At 39.4% G+C, this 18,580-nt stretch overlaps 2 protein-coding genes across 3 annotated transcripts; both read left to right on the top strand.

The window, feature by feature from the left end:
• Positions 1-1,106: 1,106 nt before the first annotated feature.
• Positions 1,107-3,389, top strand: LOC130714899 (two-component response regulator ARR5). Of its 2 annotated transcripts, none has more exons than XM_057564877.1 (5): positions 1,107-1,372; positions 1,465-1,544; positions 1,652-1,729; positions 1,968-2,041; positions 2,868-3,389. In XM_057564877.1, exons 1-5 carry the CDS (start codon positions 1,237-1,239, stop codon positions 3,130-3,132), a joined length of 633 nt encoding a protein of 210 aa, XP_057420860.1. In that variant the 5' UTR covers positions 1,107-1,236; the 3' UTR covers positions 3,133-3,389. The 2 variants fall into 2 exon arrangements, with proteins under 2 accessions (XP_057420860.1, XP_057420861.1); XM_057564878.1 differs by having other exon boundaries at positions 1,109-1,372; positions 1,971-2,041.
• Positions 3,390-15,617: 12,228 nt separating this feature from the next.
• On the top strand, positions 15,618-17,831 carry LOC130712989 (uncharacterized). The gene has a single exon (XM_057562797.1). It carries the CDS (start codon positions 15,618-15,620, stop codon positions 17,829-17,831), a length of 2,214 nt encoding a protein of 737 aa, XP_057418780.1.
• The last annotated feature ends 749 nt before the right edge of the window (positions 17,832-18,580 follow it).

Genomic DNA, 18,580 nt, shown 5'->3' with positions numbered 1-18,580 from the left:
TTACAAAGGTTTAGTTCAAATCGAAAGATACTAAACTGTATTAACACTCAGGTGTTTCTATTTCTGGAATAGGCATTGTCATTTATGTAACAAGTCGGGGATTGTTGTAATAATTACTCAAGGAGTAATAATTACATAGTGTTCCAAAATGACAAATGTGTTGCATTGAATGGATTTGAATGATGCCCCACATAGAAAGTGGAGTAACTATTCAAAGCATTTATATATCATTAAATGCCAACCATTCAACAAAGAGACAAAGTGAGGATATAGTGCCACATGTGCATGGTTTGGTGGTCCCAAGCTTTTATGTCACTTGTTCCATTCACACCACCCCTCGCCGGTGTCGCCACCGTGGGCGTGGGCGTGGGCGTAGAGGCGCTAGTGGCGGCTTGTAGACGGCACGACACTTGAGGCACTTTAGCACGACGCATCGGCGACGACGGCGACGCGGTTGCCGTAACGTCCGTTTGTTTTTGCTCGTTTTGATTTTGAACTTTGCGACTGTTGGGAACAGACATATCTGTTGGTAACAGACACAATATATGAAGAGTCGCAACCTTATACATTGTTCTGTTTTTTGCCTATAAATACAGTGCATATTCAGAATTCATACACACAATCATATCCTCTGTTTTCCAGAAAAAACACTTCTCTGCATTTCGAGTTTTCATTAGTCTTGTGCAAACTCGAATCAAGGCTGATTATCCTGGGTATTCCTGCATCCAAACTCTAAGAAAAAATTCAGAGAGTGCTTGAAATACTTTAAGGAAAGTGATTTCATCACGATCAAGCCTATTCAATTTTTCTAACAATTACAATTACAATTGAATTAACAATTATAATATAGAGTAGCCAAATGCTTGTGCTTGCATGGAGTAGCCAAATGGTTGTGCATCGCACATAAATAAATCATAATTCACCCACCTAATAATCCATGCACATAAGATTTTGACATTGACAGGAGATTTAACAAGTGGAGGTCGTTGCTGGATTTGCAAAAGATCTCAAAGATTTGGATCCTCAGAATCTGTCACCTTTATTAATTTCTTTACCTTTTCCACCTTTTTCTAAGTTAGCCCCCACAAATACAAATCACTCTGTTTTTCCACTTTTTCTATTTATTATTTTCTCCATTTCCCATTTCTCTTTCCATAAATAAAAACCGCTCCTCACTCCGTTTTTCCATTTTCCATAACAGTTCTTCTGTCGTTTCCGCGTCTCACAAAGCGTGTCATGGGTGCTACTGCCACCGGCGAAGTTTTCCGGCGAGTGTTGGAGGATTCCGATGAGCTGCACGTGCTGGCTGTTGATGACAGCCTTGTTGATCGTAAGGTCATTGAGCGTTTGCTGAAGATTTCTTCTTGCAAAGGTAACAATAGCGAGTTTCTGTGCGTTCCAATTTGGTTTATGTCGATGTTGTTACAATTGGGATTGATTTCTGAAGCTGTTTTTTGTTTGCAGTGACGGTGGTGGATAGTGGAACACGTGCTCTTCAGTATTTGGGGTTGGATGGAGAAGAGAACAGTTCTATTGGGTTTGATGTGAGTGAATTCTGCTCTATGATTGTTAACTGTGTTTGGATGTTAGGAATTTGGTGGAATTGTTATAGGTGCTTATGTTGTTGTTGTTTGATTGGTTATGGATGCAGGGTGTGAAGGTTAATCTCATAATGACGGATTATTCCATGCCTGGGATGACAGGGTATGAATTGCTCAAGAAAATCAAGGTGGGTGTTTGTTATTTTTTCTTTCTATTTTTTCTCTTAGGAGATGCTTTTTTTGCAGCAGCTTAGTCATTGATTTTGATTGATTATGTGTTGTTGAGTTTCCTTCCTCTGTTGAATTGTTGAGCAGAGAGTTCTGTTTGTGATTTTGTGTTGCATTTTGGAGTTGATTTTTAAATTGTATACAGTTAATAGGGAGTTGAATTGATTCTTAACTTTTACACTCTTGTGTTGATTTCAGCAGGAGTCTTCTGCTTTTAGAGAGATTCCAGTGGTGGTCATGTCATCAGAGAATATCTTGACTCGAATTGATAGGTAAAATTACTCCTCCATTTGGTTCTGATGTGATTATTGGTAGAGAATTGTTTTTTCACCACTGATCTCTTCTAAGAGATTCTTATTTTTCTGTTGACATTTGCATTTTGGATGGTGCTATATGATTGTGCATCTACAATCTGATACTTCCTTTGAAAAACATGCATATTTGGAGATTGAATGATTGAGTCTCATCTAGAGTTTCATAGTTTCGTAATATTAACCTGGTTCTAACCTAAGTAGCTTATTCATAAGTTATGGTCCAAGATTTCGGATTCAGGTTCCCTACAAGCATATCTGTGTTCACGCATTCAAGAAATTTAGGCTGTCCGATAGCTCATATTTTTCATCAAAATTAAAATGGTATACATGTCTTAACATCTGAGATAACCAATCGAGATCGAGGGACTCGGATTTGTTGACCTCATGAATTTTAGAAACCCACCATAGTGAATTCATATCCTAAGATTTCAAGCGAACATGTTACACTTCACTTGCAATCTTGGATCCCCACCTTAGTAGAAGCTTGTTGAATTCCAAATTCTCATTCATCTAATGGTCAACAGATTTCACAAAGACCTTATTGGCATGGCAACAACTTGCATAATCAAATCATAACTACAATAAAGTTGTACATTTTATTTGTAACAACTTATAAGGCATGCTTTTGTTGATATAATTATAAACCCAAATTTGAAGACAGATCAATAAAATAGTACAGAATATTCTTTACCTGGCAATCATGATGATCAATGTTATTTGATGTTACGTGTCAAGTATTTCTAGGCCTGTTTGTTAATAGTTTATCATTACTTATCATGATCAGGTGCTTGGAGGAAGGAGCAGAGGATTTTCTGTTAAAGCCCGTCAAGTTATCAGATGTGAGACGCTTAAGAGATTTCATAATGAGCGGTGAAGTGAAGAAAGGGGAGAAAAGATCTCACAAAAGGAATCGATCTGATGATTGCAGTAGTTGCAGGCCATCTCTATCAAACACATTCTCACCAATGTCAAATCCATGTGATCCATCATCATCACTAGTCTCTCCACTATCACCTTCCACTTTATGCTCAAAGAAGTCTAGATTGTAATCAGAGATTGACTATGGTCCTATATGTCTCCATTTTTGGCACACAATTAGTTCATATCAAAACAAGTAGTAGTGTATTTGTTAACCAGTCCATAGTCTACACAGACAGAGTAGTACTCAGATTTGGAATCCGAAAGGGCAATGTCAGAGAATCAATGATTTGTTGGCATCTGATTTGTTGGCTGATTTTGCTTCTGTACAAATGAAATTGATTAAGATCTTAATTGCAACTCATTTTGGATAGCGGTTTTAATGTCATGTGAACTGACCTTTAATCCATATACAAAAGAAGTTTCACTTTTTTGTTTCCTTCTGCACTTATGTGAGTGAATAACTAAATGTGTATTTAATATTGCATGTTCTTAGCACAAAGTATTAATCTAGTGTTAGGTAAGTTAGACTCCAATCACGGCGTTAGTATAAATTTTAATTACAAGAAAGTTATTTGTTCGGAAAGACCCTCTAAAGTTTCTTGAATGGGTGGAGAATATTGCATGTTCTTCTTTACTCTTGATGATTTTGGCGAATTGGTGATATCTTTTGAATTTTTGGGATATAAGTTCAGAAGTTGATAAAATGTTGAAGTGAAAGAGTAGTGATATTATAATTCTACTATCAAGATCTAGGACGTTGGCTAATATGACCAGGTTCATGACGGACCATGTTATGATGGACCACTATGAACCTCATTGGTTCATTGGTGGATCACATTAAACATGAATGAAAAAAAATTAAATGTCAATAAAAAATATTAGTAATAATTTGATGGTAAATTACAAAAATGCCCATCTTCCTTCTCTCTACCTCTCACTTCCCTATTCTCTCTTTGCCTCACCGCCACCATCAAATCCACGACCACCGACAACTCTGTTGCGAGGGATAGAAATCAAGAGAAAGAAATAAAAAGAAAGATGAAATAAGATTGAGAGCTGAAGTTCAAGAAAATTATATTTTAATAAATTGAAATATTTTAATTTAGACTCGATGGTCCACCAACCACTATAATTAGCTGGTTCATGCCAAATTGCACACAAGATTTAATTCTTTCTATAAAATGAACACATTTTTGTCAGAAGTGCTTAATTTTGTAAACTTATGAATCATGGCTAAAAACTTCACATGTTTTCCGCTAAGCTTAAGGCCAATAGTTTTACTGTATACTATGACTATGAATCATGGCTAAAAACTTCACATCTTTTCTTCTAAATTAAAAAAAAAAAATTGTCGCCGTTTTGGAAGCTAGAGAGTCCAAATAAGATGGCCTTTTCAGTATTATTTAATCATTGTCATTAATATTTTGGCACCAACCAAAAAAGACTAGAAGTCTAGAACAACAATTTTGACTCTTGAGATGCTAACAAATTTCTTATATATCCAATGCTGCATCCGGTGCGACAAGGGAGATATTCTAGAAATCTTCCAATCTTTGTGGTTGCAATTTAGAAACCGTGTCATTTAGAGGAACAAAGAATCAAAGATCAATAGTTTGCCGATGAATCAAATAAATAAATAAATTCAAAGATCAACAAATATCATTTAGCGAAGCATCGATCATACAAAAAGAAAGGTCATATTCATTTTGTGCCTAATTAACAATGGCAATGGATCTCGAGGTGGATAAGCTCAACCAACAAAGGTCAATTTGGAACTATTTTGGAAATAAAAAGAGTGAATTTGCAAAAAAAATATAATTTGTGTCTGAAAACATTATGTAAAAGTAAATTCTAAAAACAATAATGTTTGGCTTGTTTTCCGATGTATAAAAAAATAATGTGAAGCTATTATTAAGTACAAAATGACTAGAATTTATTTATTTGTTAAAAATTAAATGATAAAATACACATTGTGTATATTTTTCGAACTCCACATTGTATATATTTAATAATAAATTTATTTGTTTCAAAAAAAAAAATTGTTATTAACTTATATAATATTTATTTTCATTATTGAAATTAACTTAACTTTTTCTATTGTTGTTGTATTGGGTGTGATTGAGTAATATAAAAGGCATATTGAGTAATATTTATTTTGTTTTACATCGGAAAGGTTGTAATGGTTCTTTGAGATCAACATGAATCATTATTGTTTAAAAAAAAACATGAATCATTATTACCTTTTGATGGGCTTCTAGGATAATGGAGTCTAATAAGGTGGGAATGTGGGATGAGTCTCTAAAATCAACATGATGTATAATTAGGTCAAATAAACCTATCAATTCAAAATGAAGTCTTATGTGACCTGGTGGATATTGAGATCAACAAGAGGTCTCTCCCAACATAATGACCCATATAGTAAGAATGAAGTTTAATTGGATTTGATGGACTTCTAATATCACCATGAAGCCCAACAAAGTTGGATGCATGTACCAAATCACTAAAAATAGTTAAGAATCACAAAAATTAAACACAATAAGCATTTTCACTTTCAACCCATATTGCACACGGTAACACCAGAAACTGCTCTGCTAGGGTTCCAACACACAGTGCCGTTCTTCTTCTCCCCTTGGGGGTTTCTCCCCCTTGGGGAGCTTCTCCTCCACTAGAGAAGTTTTTTTACTCCTGCTTGGTAGGCTTTCTCCCCACATTAGGTGGGTTTTCTTCCACAATAGGTGGATCTTCTTCCACAGTAGGTGGATCCAATACCCAAATAAGTGGGTTTTCCTTCTTTGTTTGTTCTGGGTTTTTATACCCTTCCATGGCCACCACCTTCCTCCGTCCACCGCCGCCCCTTCCTCCATCTTGGCCGCTTCCGCCTCCTTCTTCTGACATCGGAAGCTTGCTGTAGAACTAGTGTGGAAACAACGCAGCCTCTGCCCCCGCCACTGTTGTCGTGAGCACCACCACTACTCAGGCCACCGTCGCTTCCCAGGCTCTGTGCAACCAGATCTGAGGTCTCTGTCCCTCCTCTCTCCTTCTGGCAGGTGAGAGCTTTCATGTCTTGGCTTGGTGCTGAAGTGGGGTTTTGGTCGATGTAGCACTCAGTGCTTCCCACCGTCCACAGCTTCGTTTCTATACCACTCACGACGGCCGGGTCTTTCCCCTCCTCCAGGCTCTTGCTCACGGCCACCATTCTCCGCCGGGCCAGTTGTTCCCGCCTCGTCACAGCAGCGTCCAACCCTCCGCTCGACCTCGTTCCTGTGCTAACATAAGCTTCCCTTCTCTCTATCAGTTGTTTCAGAGACACCAATTAGTTCCCATTGATGTCGCTGAAGCCTCGCGCTTCTCCAATAGCCACACAATGCAACTCCGGCAGAGTCGTTGAGTTTGCAGCATGGGAGCTTTGTTTAAAATTGATGATAGAATCTCTGTTAATTTGCTTTGAGTTTTACAGGGGCTTTTGTAATACCTTTAGGGTTCTTGCATCATGGTTTCAGCTGGATGTTTCAGCTTTGTATGAGTGTGCATGCTAGTCTCTTAATTGTTTATCTTCGCATTGCGTTATTGCTCGCTGAGGTTTAGCCTCACATGTTGTAAGTGCCGTTAGGCAACCCTTTGGTATTGAATGAACTTGGAACCTTTGACCAAAAAAAAACACAATAAGCAAAATTATTGATGACTAGTTGAAACACACAATATTATTTTTTTGAATGGTGGTTGATACCACATTTATATGTTATTCCATTCAGAATTTTTTCCCCTTACAGGACGACCGTCCAATTTTAGAACACCCAATACCGTTTGTGGTTAGATGAGCCTCTAAGATCAACATGAAATATAACTAGGTGACATATACCTTTGAGATTAACATAAAGTATGGTTGGGTTTTTGAACACTTGATAGACCTATAGATCACTTATTGAGTTTTATTGAGCCAGATTATTGGATTTTAAATTGTATGGAAAGTATCTCATTTCATTTGGCACAGTACCCAATGGTTCACATAGAACCTATGTTGCATGGATACGGGTACGGTACCGGTACCAGGTACGGGTACGGGGTACGGCATTTTTTGAAAAACTAGGATACGGGTACGCCAGTTATATATATATATATATTTATATAAATATAAATAGAAATAAAATGTTTTCTACCACAATATTATTAATTAAAAATATTAAATCTCCTAATGGTCAATACTTATATGAAAAACCAACATAAAAACCATCACAACCTAATGAAAATCATCAAAAGAATATGTAATACCTTAACATATATCTTCAAACACATACCGTCATAGATAATCTTAAGATTGAAGAAACATAACATAAGATTGAGTAATATTGAAGAGACATAACATAAGATTGTTCAACATAGACAGTAACACAAATTAAAATAGTGCAAAAGAGACAATACGATTGTTCAACACAACAAAATAATTAAACGATAGATTGTTCAACAACCAACAGTACAAAATCAAAGCTCTCTCAAACAGTAATGGTGTCATCATTCCCTTCTCCATCATGAGTGAACAAAAACGAGGTAGTTTTGAACAATTTTTTTTTTTTAAAAAAAAAAAGTATCCGGAGTACCCACGGGCGTACCCAAACCTACCCGTGACGTACCCAAAAACGTACCCCAGTTTTTTTTTTTTTGGGTGGACTTGGGTACGTACCAGGTACGTACCCACGGCGTACCCTTGGCGTACCCGTACCGGGTACGTACCCGGTACGGGTACAATGCGATTTTTGGAGTAACCATGCATCATAGCATAGAACTCTAGTAATGCAGTAGAAAGTGAGAAAACATGCACTTCTACAACTTGGGGAGCACGACCTGTGAGTTTTCCGCAACCAAATTCACCTGACCTTGAGAAGGAGGTTGGTTCCAATAGAAACTCCACGAAACAAACCGCACTGCAGGGTCAGGTTGTTTACAACATTCCACCTGAACAACTTTTCCATAATCCTCCGCAAGAGCACCCAAACGCTGAACCAATCTCTCAGACGAAACACTCCGTCCATCACACACCCAACTCTTCCTATCCTTCCACAACAACCAAACCGTAGCAGCAAACAGAGAACCATCCTTATCCATGGCGTTAGAACAATCATAGTTAACAGAGGACCATGGTTGCTGAAGATATGTCACCATCCAGTCCCACATTGAGCAAGAGAAGAAGCCACGTTGGTGATGTGGAGCAACGAGGCGAGTCCACGTGTTTTTGGCCCGTGTGCAATCACGCAGGAGGTGAAGCAGTGTCTCTTGTCCGTGGCAGAAGGGACAAGATGAAGAGACATGATCTGTAATGTAAGGAGGTGATTTTGAAGAGTTGTTTGTAGGGAGCCTGTCGTTTAAGGCTAGCCAGAGAAAGATCTTGCACCTTTGTGGGATGTTCAAGCGCCATAGCCACCTCCATTGCTCTGTATTATTAGGCATAATGGATTTCTTTGTTTCTGATTAATAGAAGTGAAGGAAACTGAGAATTGTAGAGTGTTATAAAGAAGTGGTCAAAGGTTGAAACAAACTTCCTTAATAAACGCCTCAATTTGGTGATAAGAAGTAATAACCATGAGATTTATTGTTTGGAAATTGGTGCTTGCTACGATACCACAACACTTGTGTGGGTATGATACACGAAAAGGTTGTGGACCAATCAAATCCTCCGTATTTAAAAAGAAAAAAATGAAAATATAAATTATTTTTGTTGTGGACCAATCACATCCTTCATGTATGATACATTGTGGGTATCATAGAAACCACCTTGGAAATTACCCGTGTTTTAATACTCGGCTCGGTGGTCGACTCGGCTGAGGTACTGAGTTAATAAGTCACTGGTCGGACCACTGGGTCAATGGGTGGACTGCTTGACTCGGTTTATATTAAAATATTCTAAAAATATTAATTACAATGTAAAGTTAAGGTATAAAATATAAATTATAAAAGACGTACATTATATACAGATAACATCTTGGTCTAGTGGTACAGATGTCCAGTTATTTCGTTCAGGTCCCGTGCTCGAATACTATTTGCAACAGATTTTAGTAATTATTTCACGTTTTTTGCCTAGTTTTATCAAACTCCTGTCAGCAGAATTAAAAAAAAAGGCCCACTATAACCAAAATAGTTGTTAACAAAATTTAAATAAAATAATGAAAGGCCCACTATATTAGATCATAATCAGCCAGCTCTACTCTTGTCTGATTGGGCCTCAAATTCATGACCCATTAACAACAGAATTAAAAAAAGATAATTAAAAAAATAAAATCAGTTACTTTCCGGTCGGACCGAAAACCGGCCGAGTCACCGGTTCATTCGTTGAACCGGCCGAGTCAAACCGGTTCTGACCGAGTTGCTTGCATAACCGATCTGATTAGAGGCTCGGACCGGTCAGGTGACCGAGTCCCGGTCCAACCGGTCGGTCCGGGCCGAGTCTTAAAACTATGGAAATTACTATCCCCACACATTTGTTTTCCAAGCACTGCCTAAAAGGCTACAACTACAAGTTTCGAAGGCATTTTCTCTTGTACAAGCAAATTTTTTTTTGGTTAAATACATGAGTGACATGTACCAGTAGAGAAATTACACTTGGATTATTTATTAATAATATTGTGGACTTCTTAAAACTTTGAATCAACCCTGTAGGTTTATTGTAATTATAAACTAACCTTAGAACCTTCTATTTTTCCAATTCAGTCCTTATGTCAGGTGAAAAAATTGGATGTTGAATGAGATTAATCTTATCACCTTCTTTCACCTTCTTTCACATATGTTCATCTTGTTTCAACTTTTTTTCACCTTTTCATGAACATTTGTTCACTTCAACTTAAAATCGATTCCTGAATCTCCAATCTCTTATTCAACCTCATATAACTGTTAATTGCATATAATTTCGACCTATTGTTGGACATTTCGATTGGAATTTATACTGGGTTCAACCTTCGAAGTCGAAAGTGAAGGGAATCAAGGAAATTTATCAAGTGTTCAACGACTTCGACTGTAAAGTACTGTTTTTCGAGATACGGAGAGTTCCATATGAGAAGCCGGTTTGTCTTTGAAAGATGATTCACGAGGGACACGTATAGAATAGAAAGACACGTGTAGGACGAAGCTATGTTCATAAGACACTTGTAATAGTTGTATTAATTGACCGTTAGAAGTCAGTTACATTTTAAGTCTATAAATAGCAGGTTTGTAGAAAGAATAGGGGTTCACAATCTTTACTCGAAAACTCTCAAGTGCTTACAATCGATCACAATGATTACAAGCCAAGTTAGAGTGAAAAAGTAGGGATTCGTGTAACACTTTGCATCTTATAGTTCATTATTATTATTCAGATTCAGAAAGTTCATTTATGTTTTTATCATTTAAGTCGAATTTATTCGTTTTGTTTCTAATTTGTTATTAAATTTCTTTAGTTTTGAGTGACTAAATTTAATTCATTTTCACCAAAGAACCCAAGAGGACTCGAATCCAGTCCCAGATTGATCTTTGGATTCTTTATTTGTGTTTACCAAAATTTGGTGTAAACAAATTGGCACGCCCAGTGGGACCTCTTTGTGAAAATAGTTGTTGAATTCGGTTATCATTCAAACTTACTTAACCCACGTTTATGCGTTTAAGAAGTGGAAGACTAGTAAGTATGGCGAATGGTAGATCGAGAAGTGGTAATTACCCTCCCGCGAATACTGGACCTTCGGCAAATCAAACCGGAAATCCCGGTGCTGGAGTGAATGTTGAGGGAAATGCCTTGAACTCTGGAACGGCACAGGCAACAACGACCAATGTGGCCGAAAATGTTATACCTGTGGTGACGCAAGCGGCTACAGTGCCCTCTCCGACGACTCCAGTCGTATCACAAATGGTTGCTGGGGCATCTCGCCCTCAACCGGTGAACATGCCGGTGAATCCGCCATTTGGGATGCCTCCAGGGTTAATGGCTGGAGTAGGGACATTTCCTGCCGTATATTCAGATAACGTAATGTCAGTCGGATCCCCGAGGAATCAACACCAGGCTTCGGCCTCCAATGTTGGGGGTCGAAATAATATTTATCCTCAGGGGATGGCAGGGGCGAGTGTCAACCATTTAGGGACTTCGTTGACAAATACCTCTGTTAACGTATTGAGGCAACAAATGGATGATAGTAACCACGAAATGGTGAATATGTTGGCCCAACAAATAGGAACTGTGTTTAATCCTTTAATCCAAAACACAAATGAGTCGTATCAGCAGTTGACGAGACAAATGGGTCGAATTGCTGACGCTTTTGGAGTCCCTCGAAACGAGGTGGCGAATCCTGTGGGGGCAGCGGCGAATAATGCCGTCGAAATGAATGCGGTTCCTCAGAATGTTCCGCTTCAAGCAAATGCCGAAGTGGCGGCAGTGCAAGGTCGAAATCAATTGGATAACCTTGGTGGCCAAATGCCTCTGAACATTGAAAATCCTATCTTAATAAATCGAAATATGGATGCAGATAGGGTAGTCGAGAGAGTTAGACAAAATAACGTTGGGGGGCATCAAAATATAGCAGGCATAGTTGAACAGTTATTGAACCAACATGGATTCAATGTGGGTTATGCGAATCGACCCCATTTTGCTTCGGCTTTCTCCGAATTCGTCCTTCAAACAGAATTGCCTAGAGGATGGAAAGTCCCTAAGTTCACCAAGTTTTCGGGGGATACTGGAGAGTCGACAGTCGAACAATCGCTAGGTACCAAATAGAAGCAGAGGATATAGCAAATAATGAGAACCTGAAGATGAAATATTTTCCGAGTTCTCTGACTAAAAATGCTTTTACTTGGTTTACTACTTTGTTGCCTAATTCAATCCATAATTGGGCTCAGTTAGAGAGAGTTTTTCACGAACAGTTCTTCAGGGGTGAGTTGAAAGTCAGTCTGAAGGAATTGGCCAGCGTGAAAAGAAAATTCAAAGAAACCATAGATGATTACTTGAATAGGTTCAGACAAATGAAGTCGAAGTGCTTCACTCAGGTCCCAGAACATGAGTTAGTCGAAATGGCGGCTGGCGGCCTAGACTACTCAATTCGTAAGAAGATAGATACCCAACATCTTAGGGACATGGCTCAATTGGCTGACAGGGTCAGACAGATTGAAAATTTGAAACTCGAAAAAGAAAAATTTAATAGAGTTCCCAAGAAGGGTAAAGTCGCGTTCGTCGAAAGTTGCGAATATGAAGTCGATTATGACTCTTATCCAGGCAACTGTGATGATATCAAACAACAGGAGGTTGATGTGGCCGAATTGGTATCAGGACCTCCTTATGTTTGTAGGATGTTAAAACCCTATGAATCTAAAAATGCGGAAACAAACAAAGGTGTTGGTAAATTTCCTGTGAAAGCGTATAATTTTGATGTTACTAAATGCGACGCGATTTATGATATTCTGTTAAAAGATGGTCAAATTAAAGTATCTCCTGATCAAAAAGAAGTACCTTTTGACCAAAGGAAAGGAAAAAAGTTTTGCAAGTTTCATAATGTATTCAGTCACTGGACTAATAATTGTGTACGTTTCAGGGATCTGGTGCAAACTGCAATCAAAGAAGGACGGCTCAAGTTCGAAGAAAAGGATAAGGCTGCTATGAAGATTGATTCTGACCCAATGCAAATTGGCAACGCCAATTACGTCGAGCCAGCCGGGATGATGATGGTTGAGTTGTCTGATTTGAATCAGGTTGCTACTGGAGGAGATGATATCGAAGCTGTGGGGCCTACTCCAGGGATGGAGAAGGTCGAATTGTCTGAAGAGGGAATGGATGCTCCTTCCGTGGAAGAAGAGGTCGAAACCGCTAAGAAGGTGGTTTACCCTCGGTCGGAGGAAAGCCTGCTGGAATTCCTGCAGCGTTGCCAAAAGTCTTACTCTGAAGTGATGTTGTGCCCAAGGTGCAGTGTCGTATTTGACAAGGTGGCTGCTCAAGCTATAGAAGATGCTGAAATCAAGAAACGCCGCGCAGTAATACCGGAAAGGCCTCCTAGTTTTGGGTCCAGAGGACGAGCTGATTCTCCCTTCATAAGGGGAAGGGGATCCTTTGGGTTCGGAAGAGGGCGTGGTCGAACTTATATGCCACCAAGTCGAGTTCCGTTCAACAAGTGGATGGCAAGGAGTCAGGCGCCTCACCCTAAGGTTAAGGTGGTCGAATTGGGAAGTGGGTCTGCCTATATGGATAGTTATCGAAATCATAAGAATTATACCTATGTCCCAAGGCCGTATCTAGGTCGAAACCCAATGACAAAAACTCAGTGGAGGCGTCACCAGAGGGAGAAAGCCTTCGAGGCAGGCCAATCCAGTTCTGAGAGGCCAGTCAAGTACCAACTTTTGGGCCAAAGTGGTGGGGCTCCTATGGTTCCTATTCAGGTGATTAAGCAGAGTATGAAGAATGCTGGGAATTGGGTGACTACTAACCAGGCAAAAGGGAAAGAGAAACAGTCTGAAGATGTCGAAATGAAGGACAACTTTGAAATGTTGGAGTCTGAGTTTGAGTCCATGTGCAGCTTAGTCTCGATCCTTCCAGAAGAGTTCGATGTGAAAACTGAAATCACTGATGATGAAAAGGATTACTACGTCGAGGAGGATGATGACAATCCACTGTGCTATTATGTGATGACTAAAGGAGGAGTCGAAGATGATTGTGCCGTTTTCAAGAAACCAGATATGGAGATGAAGAAGCATTTGAAACCGCTTTTTGTGTGGGCCCGCATTGAAGGAGTAGGCGTCAATAAAGTCTTGGTTGATGGCGGGGCCGCCATAAATTTGATGCCAAAGTTTCTGCTTAAGAAGATTGGGAAATCTGTCGAGGATTTGCAACCTCATAACATGATGTTGACTGATTACGAGGGAAAAACTTCTAAGTCTTTGGGAATGTTATTGGTGGACACCACAATTGGTACTGTTTCTCGACCTACTCTGTTCGTGGTAGTGCCATCGAAAGCAAACTACAATCTGTTGCTAGGACGAGAATGGATTCATGGGGTAGGGGCTGTGCCGTCCTCCCTTCATCAAAAGCTGTCAATTTGGAGGCCAGATGGGGTGGTCGAAAATGTTGATGCTGACCAGAGTTACTACAAAGCTGAAGTGGAGTTTGTTGACCGAAAGAATTTCGAGAAGCGGATGGCAAACATCGCTCCGTATGAATCAGAAGGAAAAGAACACATGGAAGGTTCCACTAGTTATGCAATGAATCTTCACCCGGAGTACGGATTTCTTTGGAATAAAAACTTTCGTGCTCGGAATGCCACTGGAGAGTGGCAAATCGTCGAATTAGATGATTGAGTCGAGCGTAGCTCGAATATCGGCCTATGCGGCCGAGATAAGAATAAAGACGGCCTTGGAGGCCGAACAATATATAGGAACGGCAAAGGAAGCCGAATATGAAGAAATTTGCAAACCGGAGGAGTGCCTAGACTTGGATCATTTTAATGAAGACAGATCAGAGCCGGTTCTTGATTGTATATATGATGATGAACCCCTTGGATTCGAGCAATCTTTAGATCCCATGTTAAAAATGCAGGCTCAGGATCCTTTGGAGGAGGTTGATTTAGGAGATGGGACCAAGAAAAGGCCGACGTATGTAAGTTCGTTGATCGATTCGGGTTTTAAGAATCGGATTGTTAGTTTGTTGCAGGAATACAAAGATTGCTTCGCATGGGATTATGACGAAATGCCGGGTTTAAGCCGGGAGTTAGTGGAGTTGAAGTTACCAATTCGGCCTCGTAGGAAACCAGTGAAGCAAGCCCCAAGGAGATTCGCCCCGGAGGTGTTCTCAAAGATAAAAGAGGAAGTGGAGCGCTTACTTGGAGCAAAGTTCATACGAACAGCCAGGTATGTCGATTGGTTAGCTAATGTAGTTCCTGTACTTAAGAAAAATGGTAAAATGAGGGTTTGCATAGATTATAGAGATTTAAATTCGGCTACGCCGAAAGATGAATATCCCATGCCTGTGGCCGAAATGATGGTAGATTCTGCCGCAGGAAATGAATATTTAAGTTTACTGGATGGATATTCGGGGTATAACCAAATTTACATTGCAGAGGATGATGTGTCGAAGACTGCATTTCGGTGTCCAGGGGCACTAGGAACATATGAATGGGTGGTGATGTCGTTCGGTCTTAAAAATGCCGGTGCAACTTATCAGAGGGTAATGAACACTATCTTTCATGAATATATTGAGAAATTTATGCAAGTGTATATCGATGATATTGTAGTAAAGTCGAAATCTCAGGATGTTCATATCGAACATCTTAAGTTGTCATTTGAAAAAATGAGAAAGTACGGCTTGAAAATGAACCCACTCAAGTGTGCCTTTGGTGTAATTGCAGGGCAATTTCTGGGATTCATTGTTCATAAGAAGGGCATTGAAATCGACCAGAACAAGGCGAAAGCAATCTTCGATACTCAACCACCGTCGAATAAAAAACAGTTACAATCTTTGTTGGGCAAAGTCAATTTCTTGAGAAGGTTTATCATGGATCTAAGCGGGAAAACCAAGGTATTCTCCACATTGCTTCGACTCAAGAAAGAACAAGAGTTTCAATGGATGGAAGAACATCATAAGGCGTTTGAGGAAATAAAAGCCAGCTTAACAACGGCACCAGTCATGGCTCCTCTCATTCGTGGAAAACCAATGAAACTCTACATTTCGGCATCAGAGGAAACTATTGGCAGTGTGTTGGCTCAAGATGATGAAGATGGAATCGAAAAGGCTATATATTATTTGAGCCGAATCCTTAATGATGCCAAAACTAGATATAGTTTAGTAGAAAAATTGTGTTTATGTTTGTATTTTTCATGTACTAAACTTAAGTACTATATTAAACCTATTGATGTAACTGTTATTTCCCATTATGATATAATAAAGCATATGCTGTTCAAGCCCATTCTTCATAGTCGAATTGGAAAGTGGGCGTTGGCCCTTACTGAGTTTTCTTTAAGTTATCAACATTTAAGGGCTATGAAATGCCAAGTAATAGCTGATTTTTTGGTTGATCATAGTGGGTCGAAAGAACAGGAGACGGTGGTGACGTTGAAACCTTGGGAAATGTATTTCGATGGTTCGAGGCATAAGAAGGGGACCGGGATAGGTATCTTGATAATTTCACCCCAAGATATCCCGACAAAAATTAAGTTGGGCATCGAAGGTGAGTGTTCGAATAATGAGGCGGAGTATGATGCTTTATTGATAGGGCTCGAAACGGCTCTAAACTTGGGGGCTAGAGAGCTCTTAATTCGTGGAGATTCAGAGTTGGTTATTAAGCAACTAACTGGTGAATACCAATGCGTTAGTGAGAATTTAATGAAATATCATTCGAAAGCAGTTAAAATGTTAAGAAGTTTTGATGAAGTCGAATTATGTCATATCCCTAGGATCGAGAATGCTGAAGCGAATGTTTTGGCACAAATTGCGTCAGGTTACCGGCTACCTCGGAAAAAGTTTAAAGAGCTAGTAAAGGTCAAAAGAAAGTTTATTCCTAGTTTTAAGGAAAGGAAAGTGGAGTTCGAGCAGGAGGTATTGGTCATTAGTAATTTGGATGACAGTGATTGGAGGAAACCTGTTGTGAAATACTTGCAAAACCCAAATGCACCAACAGATCGAAGAACAAAGTATCGAGCTCTAAGTTACTTGATTTTGGATGACGAATTGTTTAAAAAAGGGGTGAATGAAGTTTTACTAAAGTGCCTAAGTGAAGAAGAAGCGTTTCGAGTAGTCAAGGCCGTTCATGATGGTATGTGTGGGGCGCATCAGGCTGGCCATAAGATGAAGTGGACATTGTTTCGACAAGGAGTATATTGGCCAAATATGTTAAAAGATTGCATTGAATATGCCAAATCTTGCGCCGAATGTCAGAAGCATGCTGGCATCCAACATGTACCAGCAAGTGAGTTACATTCGATCGTGAAACCCTGGCCATTTAGGGGGTGGGCGTTGGATTTGATAGGTCAAATACATCCTTCTTCGTCTAAACAACATGACTATATAATAGTGGCTATCGATTATTTCACTAAATGGGTCGAGGCCATTCCGCTGAGAGGTGTCGACCAAGATACGGTTATTAGTTTTATTCAAGAACACATAGTATTTAGATATGGGATCCCTGAGACGTTAACTACTGACCAAGGGTCAGTATTTACTGGAAGGAAAATGGCTCAGTTTGCTGAGGATTTTGGAATAAAACTGTTAACTTCAACGCCATATTATGCTCAGGAGAATGGACAAGTCGAAGCAGCTAATAAAGTTTTAATTAACTTGGTTAAGAAACACATTAGTCAAAAGCCGAGAAGGTGGCATGAAACTTTGAGTCAAGTTTTATGGGCTTATCGAAATTCGCCCAAAGAGGCCACTGAAGTAACTCCTTTTCGACTTACGTACGGGCATGAGTCAGTTTTACCGATCGAAATATGCTTACAGTCCGTTAGAATTCAAAGGCAATTCGAGATTCCGTGTGATGATTATTGGAATATGATGTATGACGAGTTAATTGAATTGGACGAGGAAAGATTAAATGCTTTAGAAGTTATGATTCGACAAAAAGAACGAATTACTAAAAGTTATAATAAAAAAGTCAAGTCTAAGGCATTTAGCGTTGGAGACTTAGTTTGGAAAGTGATCCTTCCAATGGACAAAAAAGATCGAGCATACGGAAAATGGGCCCCTAAATGGGAAGGGCCATTTAAAGTGATCAAGTGTTATTCAAACAACGCGTATTCGATTGAGGAAATTGGAACGATTGCTCGAATATTGACGATAAATGGAAAATACTTAAAAAGGTTTAAGCCAGCGATTCATGAGATAAAAATCGATATAGAAATGTAGTGCATAAGCTGAAAATAAATATGGCGAAAACGCCATTAGAGAGTACATAGGGAAATAAAGTGGCACAGGCGCCATGTAAAAAAAAAAAAAAACATGATCAACAGAAATAAGAAGACTAAAATAGTGGAGTGGCTTTCATGGGAGCATATCGACCCTTGAGTTTCTTAAGTCGCTTGTCAACCTTCGCCTTCTTGTTTTGAAGCTCAGAAATTTCGCCTTCAAGCCGATTCTTGTCTTTCACGTGAGAAATGGCCTTGGCAGCAACTTCGGTTTTTTGTTTCTTGAACTTGGCCAGATTGGCTTTGAGGGATTTTTCCTGTTGTTGAAGTTCGGCAATCTGTTTCAAAATTTCATTCAGTTGCATTGAGTCAGCTTCTTCGAGTAATTTGATGGAATCCACTTCGGTTTTAGCTTGGTCGAATGATTCAGCTGCTTGTGTGCACTCAGTGAATTTGGAGGCTAAGTCTTGACCGACAAGTTTGGCTTGGTCAAGGGTCGAAAATGATTCGTCAAGAAACTCTTGAAATTCTTGAATGCCCTTTTCTTGTTGATCAGTGAGGTCCTCATTGCCAAGGTCAGCGATAAGTTGCTTAATTTCTCGGCCTAAGTTAGGATTCGAGTTGAGGGCAGAGAATAAATCTTGCTCGAACGTAAGAGATCGCAGCTTGTTGATCATGGTGGTGGCAGTGTTCAGAGTGCTTGTGCCTTCGTTTTGCATAGATGATTCTTGGCTTCGACTGGTGCTAAGA

The sequence above is a fragment of the Lotus japonicus genome, chromosome 4 (genome assembly GCF_012489685.1).
Source record: "Lotus japonicus ecotype B-129 chromosome 4, LjGifu_v1.2".
NCBI classification, from domain to species: Eukaryota; Viridiplantae; Streptophyta; class Magnoliopsida; order Fabales; family Fabaceae; genus Lotus; species Lotus japonicus.
The sequence above is the reverse complement of the archived record's forward strand: the minus strand, read 5'-3'. Positions and strand labels throughout refer to the sequence as shown.